We start from the raw sequence: 10,064 nt of genomic DNA, 5'->3' as shown, positions 1-10,064 counted from the left end.
TGATGTGTTCAGATTAAACAGAGTCTCTCCAGCCATCGTGTGGAGGATGGCCTGATGGGGAAGAGGCCGGGAAAGTGGGTGACAGGTGATGCAGTCCTGGACCAGCACAGGGGCTCCACGGGGGCTTGGGTGGGCAGGAGGGACTGATAGGATGTGAGGACTGAGGGAAGGCAGAGTCCAGATGGCACCCAGGTCCCGGCTGAGGTGACCAGGAAGGCAGGAGGAAGAGAGGGTGTGGGGCCAGGACAGATGGCCCTGTGGACACAGAGCCCCAAGGTGCCATGGCAGAAGCAGGGCTGGGCCCGTGAGATGTCAACAGGAAATGAGTCCCCCAGCTGATCTGGCCGTAAAAACTCTGCGTTATGTTTATACCAGCTGCACCACAGAATGATCACCCTGGGTCCCTGGAGGCTGGGTAAATAGTCCAGACCCTTGTCTTTACTGATTCTACGTTCAGTACAATGAATGCACCTGCGGCCTCTCCCGGTGGGGGCCCTGGGCCTGCTCTGAGACCCATGGCAGCTCCCACACGGGCTAGGGTGGGGACCCGGAATGGACTCATTCTGGCAGCTGTGAGCCTCAGCTGGGCCCTGGGGCTGTGTGGTGGGAGGGCTTAGGGGAGAAGCTTGGGCCTGACCCTCAAAGCTCCAGGGAGCTTCTTCAAAGGTCACAGGGACCATCAGGGTCTCCTGTAACTGGGTAACTGATCATTCTAAAACTTCGGAAGGCCCACACAGTGCCTGGGTCCTCGTCAGGCACTTTCTGCTGGGGCTCAGCAGGAGTGCGACGGCAAAGATGGTCTGATGCTGCAGGCTGGGGCACAGTGAGAGCCTGGTTGTGGAGGGACTCTCCCGTCCGGGGCCCCGCCAGCCACACTGCCCTCTGCCCCAGGACCCCCTGGCCCCTTTTTGGCACTCAGTGACAGGCGGCTATGTCTGCGGCTCCTCTCAGGCTTACCCCTCGCCTGTTTTAAACACACCCCTGGCTCCTGACGGGCTTCAGGCTGTTCCAGGCCAGTGTTAGGCCCAGGCAGCCTCTAGGACCCGCCATGCCCTACATGCCCACAAACTGTGCTCCTCAAATCCTGGGCCAGTTTCCAAGCAATTAGCTTAGAAAGTCAAAATGGTCAGCTAGGGAATTCTCTGGCAGTCCAGTGGTTAGGACTCTGAGCTTCCAATGCCAGGGGCCCAGGTTCAATCCCTGGTCGGGGAACTAAGATCCCAGAAGCCACACAGTGCAACCAAAAAAAAAAAAAAAGGTCAGCTAGAGGCAGTCAGGTCACCAGGCAGTTTCCTTGAAGAGAGCCAAACACACAGGCAAATGCAGCATGCCAGGCCCACTCCTGGTCCCAAACGCCCCACGTGAGCCTGCCAGCTCCGGCCTGGTCCTCAGAACAGTCCTGCTCATGTCAGAGGAGGCAGCAATGGGGTGAGCAGGGCAACAACCCCAGCATCCGACCTGGCCCCCTAAAGATGAATAAAAGACCCCTCACTTTCTGTCTTGCAGGTTCTCCAGCAGCCTTTGGTGGCCCGGCATGACCCACTGAGGGGAACCATGACTGGCTGGCCAACATGCACCGCTGACCATCCACAGTCGTGTCTCACCAGCACGTGACCCTCCTCCGGCAGCCCCCCACTCGCCCGCCCCGCCCAGGAAAGTGCCTGCACCGTCAGGGACATCATGTAGTAGGGCCGGCTGCGGCGCCCAGTGAGCTGCAATGGTTTTGTACACGACCCCCTTTCCCAACAGCTGTCTGTCCGCCCTGCACGCCGTGTCCTGGGCCCTCATCTTCCCATGCTACTGGCTGGCGGACCGGCTCCTGGCTTCCTTCATACCCACCACCTACGAGAAGCGCCAGCGGGCGGATGACCCGTGCTACCTCCAGCTGCTCTGCACCGTGCTCTTCACGCCCGTCTACCTGGCCCTCCTGGTCACCTCGCTGCCCTTTGCGCTCCTTGGGTTCCTCCTCTGGTCCACCCTGCAGTCGGCCCGCCGGCCCTACGTCTACTCTCGGCTGGAGGACAAGGGCCCAGCCGGCGGGGCGGCCCTGCACAGTGAATGGAAGGGTACGGGTCCTGGCAAAAGCTTCTGCTTCGCCACTGCCAACCTCTGCCTCCTCCCGGACTCGCTGGCTAGGCTCAACAACGTTTTCAACACCCAAGCCCGGGCCAAAGAAATCGGCCAGAGAATCCGCAACGGGGCCAGTAGGCCACAGATCAAAATCTACATCGACTCACCCACCAACACGTCCATCAGCGCGGCCAGCTTCAGCAGCCTGGTGTCACCGCAGGGCAGTGATGGTGTGGCCCGGGCCGTCCCTGGGAGCATTAAGAGGACGGCCTCTGTGGAGTACGGTGGGCGTCACCCTAGCGACGAGGCTGCCAACGGCCTGGCCTCCGGGGACCCAGCCGAAGGTGGCAGCCTTGAGGACGCCTGCATCGTGCGCATCAGTGGTGATGAGGGGGGCCGGCCCCCTGAAGCCGTCGACCCCCCCTCTGGGGGCCAGGCCAGGAACGGGGCTGGTGGGGGCCCACGGGGCCAGACGCCCAACCAGAGTCAGCGGGATGGGGACTCGGGGAGCCTGGGCAGCCCCTCGGCCTCCAGGGAGTCCCTGGTGAAGGCACGGGCCGGGGCTGACGGTGGCAGTGGGGAACCGGGCGCCAACAGCAAGCTCCCGTACAAGTCCTCGGTGGCGAAGAAGGCAGCCGTGCGCAGGAGGCGCCACCCGGACGAGGCCTTTGACCACGAGGTCTCAGCCTTCTTTCCTGCCAACCTGGACTTCCTGTGCCTGCAGGAGGTGTTTGACAAGCGGGCGGCCGCCAAGTTGAAAGACCAGCTGCACGGCTACTTCGAGTACATCCTCTATGACGTCGGGGTCTACGGCTGCCATGGCTGCTGCAGCTTCAAGTGTCTCAACAGCGGCCTTTTTTTTGCCAGCCGCTACCCCATCATGGACGTGGCCTATCACTGTTACCCCAACGGGCGGTCCTCCGACAGCCTGGCCTCGAAGGGAGCTCTGTATCTCAAGGTAGGAGGCCTCAGCCAGCAGGGCCCAGAGCCATGGGGGGAGGCAGACTGCAGCCAGGGTCCTCGCTCTCTTGGAGGGCATGGGGCAGACAAGGCCTTTCATGGAGCGGAACCGGGGGGCCCCCAGCTCAGGGACAAGGGAAATAATGCAGGGACAGGAGCCGAGGCTCCAGGCTGGGTGATGTCAGGCAAGTTCCTCAGATCTCTGAGCCACCATTCCCCCATCTGTAAAGCGGGGGCAACGCAGAGCCTACTCACAAGGTGGGGAGCGGCACGGGAGCAGCGAGGCCTGGGAGGTTCCCACGGTGCCAGTGGTGAAGGTGGTAGGCGGTGGAGGCAGGGAGCCCCTTCTCTGAATCATTGCAGACAAATGGCTGTAGGCTTGCAGGCAGGCTTCTCAGGCCCTGGCCGTTACTACACCCGTTGCCTCAGGCCACCAGGCTCACTGGCCAGCACGCCCTCTCCCTCCTGGCTGTCACGCAGCTGCCACACCAGGCCCTCTGCCCACCAGCCCAAGGCTTCACTTCCACAGTCACTAATTAAAGTGAATCATAATTATTTCTGCTAATTTGGATGCAATTGGGAGAGCTTTTAGACCATGGTAATTTGGTCATTACGCATTTATCTTCTTCTGAGCCTGACACGCTCAGCGTGTTGACTTTCTGCTCCCCATCCAAAAGCTGCTCTTGGTGCTTCCAGAGTTTTCCGAAGCACCGTTTGGCCAGCTGCTACAGAACGGGGCTTTCCGCCCCCAGAGGCAGCAGCTGCTTCGGGTGCGGATCTTCTCTGTATTCCCCTCAAGACTTCTCAGTTCTCCTAGAAGGGGTTCCGTGAACGGAGGGGGCTGGTGCAGCTACTGTGGAGGCCCAGCGTGGTGAGACACTCATGCCCAGGCCTCAGCTCTGACTGTGCTCGGCCTGTCTAGGGAAGTGCCACCTGTCAGTCAAGCTCCTGCCAGGAGCGAGGGCCCGGCGGATGGTCCACATGGAGCCTGCCAGAGCCAGGGCCACACCCCAACACCCAGAACTCCCCTCCCATTGCTCTGGCTCTTGTGTGGCTCAGCCGGCGCAGATCTGTGGGCCCTGGCTCTCCTGAGATGCTGAAATTGAAGGCACTCCTCTTACAGGAGACCAACCTTCCCATTTTGGCATGTGATTTGTCAGTGTTCTGTCTCAGCAGCCGGAGTGACCTTCTGGGGAAGGAAGTGACATGTCAGTTTGTGGGTGGGAGGGAACGCACCCTCTCCCTCCCGCCTGCCCTACTACAGACCGCTCAAAGGCCAGGGCCCCTTCAAGCCTTCCCCCAGCCTACACGCCCCCTCCTCCTCTCTTTCCTCAGCCTGGCACCCCAACTATCATGCCAACCAGGGTCCTAAGTCTCCTTGGGACAGCCCCTCTGACGCGGCCTTCCCTCCCACCCCCTACCTCTCTGGCCGTTCCTTCCAGGCTCCTTGTCGCCTGCCCATCCTTTAAATGCTGAAGAGCCCTCTACCTCCTGGATCTAAAACTAGTCTTCAGATGTGTTTAATTTGGTCCACACCATTAAAAAATTTCTTGTGCTGGCCAACATTTAAAAATCAAGCAACTTCACATGAAACTCAGTTTGCAACTTCTCTCCCCACCTTGGCAGATCTGGCGGCACCAGGTCTGCTGCATTCTGTCCAGCTCTCAGCCTGAGCTGGGGGTTGGCAGCCCCCAGAGCAGGTGGCCCCACTTGGCCAGCCCTCTTCATTTCCAAGCTGTTACACCATGGCCAGCCGGCCCCAGGCACCTGCCCGGGGAAGTGGCTCCACAGCCTCCATTTCCGCACTTGCTGAGGACTCTCTTGCCCTGAGCCCAGTCAATCTACTCAGGCTCCCACTTTCACTTTCCAGATACCTCTGGGTCCACCCCGTATCTCCAGCTGCAAGATCACTGCCCAGGCCACCATTCCTCTGCATCCACCCAGATGTTTTGGGCTGTCCTCTCATTTCTAACCTGTCTTTCTCATGTCCCAAGTCTGACTCCTTTTACCCTCTTCCTGCTGCCTCAGGGAGAAGTGAGCCTTCACCCGGGCCCCTCCAACCTCCCTGGGCTCTGCTCCAGCAGCACCCTGAGGGGCCTCCACATGCTGATCCCCCTTGTCTTGGCTGCCCCACCTCAGTGGAGCTCTCCTCAGCGGCGTCCAGCACAAGCCAGCTTTCCCTCGGGGGTTCCTCAGCCCTGGCCCCAGATGTCTTGCTGCCCGCCTCTCCCGTCAGACAGAACTCGAGAGCAGAGCCGTTGTGCTCGGCACAGCAGACCCAGCTCATATCTGTTGGCGAGAGTGTGCCTCTTTCTCTACGTGGAAGAGTGAAATAAGTGAGGTTTCAGGAACCAGGCCAGCCCCGGAAGGGCCCAGGGGCTGGAAATGTGCTAGCCGGGCTGCTCCCTTCACCCGGGGCTCCCTGTCCAGCCCTGCCTTCCCATTTACTCTGCAGAGCTTCTCATCCTCGAGGAAAGTGTGCTTTCCTGCTACCGAGACGCCTGGAGAAAGGAGGGAGGGAATGGACTGGCTTCTGCCTCAGGTGTGACAGAGCCTGATTCTGGGCCCTGCTCTATTGACAGTCTTTGTCCACCAGGACTAAAGGCACAACCTCTCAGAGTGATTGTTTGTTTTTTGCAAGAGAAACATGAGCCTCTGAGGCTCCCGAGGACTCAAGCCCCGGGAATCAGTTAGGTCCCAGCACATAATAAAGTGGATCTTGGGGAGCTCACAGGACTGATGGAAGGAAGAGGGCGGGGGGCTGACATACCTCGTTCTGCGTGTCTTCCCTCCGGGCAGGTTCTCCTCAGCAGCAGGGCTGAGTGGTGCCTCCCTGCACTTGTCTCCGTCCCCACCCAGGATTCAGCACAGGCAGGTGACATGAAGTGCTGAGCAAGTGAGGGGCTTATGCACTAAAAGCCTCAAATGGGCAGTTGTTGAAAAGCGTGGCTCGGTCACCAGGAGCTCAGAAAGCAGTGTAGAGCAGGGGGAGGAATGGGCATGAGCCAAGAACGTCAGATTTGAGCATCAGATTTGAACCGGCCTCAGCCACCAGAGCCTCATGACCCCGGCCACGGATGGTGTAATTTTAGTATAATCCTCATAGTCGTTGTAAGGCTGTAGTAAAGCCGCATCCGTGAAGCGCTAGGCATGGTGCTCACAGCGTGAATATTATTACAGAGGAGGGAACAGACTCCTGGCCTGAGGATGCAGACAGCACCACCGTGTGGCCTCTGGGGGCACTGTGGTTTTAAAGCTGTGTTGTGTTTTTGCAACAGGGAGAACCAATGGTGTGTAATTTCCAAGGGATTCCAGGGGTGGGGGTACCATTGGGCAAAGGTCTGGGCCTGGAATATGGGCAAGAAGTGAATGGTGAACATATGAGCTTACAAACAGCCCCAAATCCAGGCCCATTATCAAGTAACCAGACATTCATCTGCCTGGGCACTGGAAAAGGAAAGATGTGCATCTATCCAGGCTGGAAAAGGGGATGAAGAGCTGTAGAAAGCTAAGGGTGTTTGATGACGAGAAAGACCTCATGGAGGAGAATAATACCAACCTGACTTCCGCAGCAGAAAGAAGGATGGAAGCCTCCCGAGGCTCTCAGAGCGGAGGGCCCGTGATGAGTCCAGGCCACTGTTAGCTGGAGGATGGGCAGAGCTATGCTCAGCAGAGGCCAGGGGCACCCGCGCTGCTGCTGCATGCACCTCAGCCAAGAACTGGCCTCTAGAGTCACCCTCCCTGGAGACTTCCCGAGGTCCAGGGTCTCAACATCATAAGAAACCCAGTCTGGAATAGATTAGTGAAATATGGGGAAGACAGCTGAGGCTCAGATGGGAGGAAAGCCCAGAGAGGAAGAGGATGTGGATTCAACCAGAGGCCTCTGGGAAGGGCACCTGAGACTGGTCTGGGGAGCACGCCAGGAGGGACTCTTCTGTCACAGCCTCCAGCAGAGGGCCTGAGAACCCACAGGCTAGGTTGCCAACCCTCCCCTCCCCGACCACAGCCCGACAAAGGCTCAGGCTTGCACCAGGCTCACCACTGGGGGCCAAGTTGTCTGTGCTGTACAACTGAGTTGCTCGTTTTCATTATGCCAACCCGTGGAAACCGTCTGCCAGGGTAACCTGCAATTGGGCAGGGAGTCAGGGAGGAGCCCTCGGCCCCACTCCACCTGCCAGGGACGCTGTCTCCAGTGAAGGAGGTGAGCAGCAGGCAAGGACCGAGGTTGGGGAGAGTAGAGCGTGAAGAAGCCCCTGTGGAGGAAGGAGGACTGGGCTCAGGATGGAGGCCATGGGGTGCCTGGGGCCAGCCATGACAGGTGCCATGGAGACACCGGCCACAGCTGTCATCCCAGATCTGGGGACTAACAGGGGACCACAATCAAAAAGCAGTTAAAATGACTGCTCATGAAGCCAGAGAGCCAGAGACTGAGAAGACAGAGCCGAAGGCAAGGTCCAAGGCATCTCACAGTGGACGAGGGTAGTGGGCTTTGTGGCTGCACCACATCCCAGAGGGGAGCCTGATTCAGACTTCACAGGAATGGGCTCCAAGCCATGATCAGGTCCAGGGTGTGACCAAGGGGAGGAGGAAAGAGCCACCAGGCAGGAGTGGACAAAGAACCAAGGGGCTGGCACTTCAGGGTCATCCATGTGGACCTTCTGGTCACCAGGAGACAGCAGGGGTGTGGGGAGCAATTTCTGCATCTCTCTCCTGTAAAACCGTGCCTGAATTGTTGGTGGCACTCACCATGCCACAGGCTGGTACTTCTTCATGCATCTGCCTCCCACACTGGAGCAGAAGTTCCTAGAAGCAGGACATGTGCTGTTCTTCCCAGGGCCCCAGTCTAGCCAGGAGTCGACAGAGCTGGGCTTCGGAGAGTTTGACCTGGCTGGGGGCAGGAGTCGCCAGTGTCCCCTTGTGCTCAGAGAAGTGCTAACTCATAGGCCTCATCACCAACACCTTGCTTCCTCCCCTACAGGTGCAGGTAGGAAATACACCTCACGACCAAAGAATTGTCGGGTACATCTCCTGCACACACCTGCACGCCCTGCCAGGTAGGGTCCAGGGGCCCAAGCTTCCGCGGGTGGGGAATGTCCCCTCAGAGTGTTGGGACTGGCCTGGCTGGGGCCTGGCAGCAGCTTCATCATCTCTCTGTGGTTCTGCCGCACAGAGGACAGTGACATTCGGTGTGAGCAGCTGAACATGCTTCAGGACTGGCTGGCTGATTTCCGAAAATCTACCTCCTCGTCCAGCACAGCCAACCCCGAGGAGCTGGTGGCATTTGACGTCGTCTGCGGAGATTTTAACTTTGACAACTGCTCCTCTGGTGAGGCATGCTCCTCACCATTAGGGTCGGCCACTCGGGGAGGCGTGGGTTCCAGTCACAGCTGGAAAGACCGGGGTCAGGCAGCTCAAGTAACTTCCTGCTCCTCCAGAGCATGGGGGTGGGACATTTAGCAAGACTATGATTTCTCCGCCCCCGAGAATTCCTAGAATAAGAGGCCTTGATCTCCCTAAATAGCTCAGAGGCCACCTTGCTGGAGACAAAGAGATGCCCCACAGATGAACCTCTGGCAGGGAAGGCTGGGAGCCTCTGAAACCCAGACTAATGGGGTTAGCTAATGATACTCACCAAGTCTGTATTCAGCTCTTACTTTGTACCAGGCACAATTCTTTTTTTTTTAAACATTTATTTATTTGGCTGTGCCGGGTCTTAGTTGCGGCACGCGGGAACTTTGTTGCCGCATGCAGGATCTTTTTTTTAGTTGTGGCACGCGGGCGCTTTTAGTTGTGGCATGCAGGATCTAGTTCCCTGATCCGGGATTGAACCCGGGCCCCCTGCATTGGGAGTGTGGAGTCTTAACCACTGGACCACCAGGAAAGTCCCACCAGGCACAATTCTGAGGGCTGTTAAAGGGGGCATTCTCAAGGACACAGAAACCCAGTGACAGATGAACCACAGATCCATCTGTCTGGGGACACAAACTCCACCCAGAGGCAGTTACCTGAGGGACAGGGACCTGGTGACTCTGATCAGACTGGAACCAGGGGCAGGTGGCCCTCCAGGACGGGCCAGACACCCGGAGCTCCTCAGCACTCCCTCCCTCCCTTCACAGACGACAAGCTGGAGCAGCAGCACTCCCTGTTTACACGTTACAAGGACCCCTGCCGCCTGGGGCCTGGGGAGGAGAAGCCATGGGCAATCGGTGAGCTGGGGCTGGGCACGGGCTCTGGGGTGGGAGGGGAGGGGGACTGGGGCAGGGGAGGGGACTGCCGAGGCCTGATACCCCATGGGCTTCCCGGAGAGACCTGCCCCCAAGACCTCACTGCTGGGGGGAGGGGGGGGCACTCAGTTGCCCAGCCCACAGAAGCCCTGGCCTAACCCTACTGCCCCAGGGAGGCAGCCCTCCTTGAGGCTGGCTGGGCCCTGCCCGCAGTGACCACTCTCACCCCCTTGTCCCCAGGTACCCTATTGGACAAGGACGGTCTCTACGACGAGGAAGTGTGCACCCCTGACAATCTGCAAAAGTAAGCACCCAGCACCCATGCTGCTGCGGTCAGCCAGGGTAGGCAGATCCAGGCAGCTCTCAGGTCTGGGATGAGCACCAATCCAGAAACAGGTGTGGAGACATGGGCTCTGCGGGCAGACAAGAGTGCACAGCCCCATGGGACGACGCCTGTGAGAGCCTCAGGGAGGCAAGCTGGGGGTGGGCGGAGGCCGTGGTGGACCTCATGCCCCAGGGGTATCCTTACCAAGAAGAAGCCTCCAAGTAGGCCTGGGGCCTCGAGGTGGTGTTTCCTACACCAGCACCCAGAGTCCGGGTCCACTCTACCACAGCTTGGCCCGCCCTGAGGCCCAGCCTGCCTTGGGCACAGGAAAAAGGACCAGAATCTCCGAGGGCGAGGCCAAGCGCTGCAGACACCCCTGCCGAAGAGCCCTGGGGATGGCATCTGCTGCAGGAGCCCGGCAGCTGGTAGCCACCCATTAGGCAAATAAAAACACAAACAGAGATAAGACAAGCCAGTCCCTTTCA

At 59.0% G+C, this 10,064-nt stretch overlaps 1 protein-coding gene across 3 annotated transcripts in view; it reads left to right on the top strand.

The window, feature by feature from the left end:
* Positions 1 to 10,064, top strand: part of SMPD3 (sphingomyelin phosphodiesterase 3) — an 81,675-nt gene that overhangs the window by 67,119 nt on the left and 4,492 nt on the right. For all 3 annotated transcript variants that reach the window (XM_032613824.1, XM_032613825.1, XM_032613823.1), the window contains exons 2-6: positions 1,507 to 3,028; positions 8,009 to 8,084; positions 8,201 to 8,356; positions 9,147 to 9,236; positions 9,495 to 9,558. In XM_032613824.1, the coding sequence (XP_032469715.1) occupies positions 1,718 to 3,028; positions 8,009 to 8,084; positions 8,201 to 8,356; positions 9,147 to 9,236; positions 9,495 to 9,558 (1,697 nt within the window). In that variant the 5' untranslated portion in view covers positions 1,507 to 1,717. The remainder of the gene's footprint in view (positions 1 to 1,506; positions 3,029 to 8,008; positions 8,085 to 8,200; positions 8,357 to 9,146; positions 9,237 to 9,494; positions 9,559 to 10,064) is intronic.

The sequence above is a fragment of the Phocoena sinus genome, chromosome 19 (assembly GCF_008692025.1).
Source record: "Phocoena sinus isolate mPhoSin1 chromosome 19, mPhoSin1.pri, whole genome shotgun sequence".
NCBI lineage: Eukaryota > Metazoa > Chordata > Mammalia > Artiodactyla > Phocoenidae > Phocoena > Phocoena sinus.
This window is presented reverse-complemented; position numbering and strand designations above follow the sequence as displayed.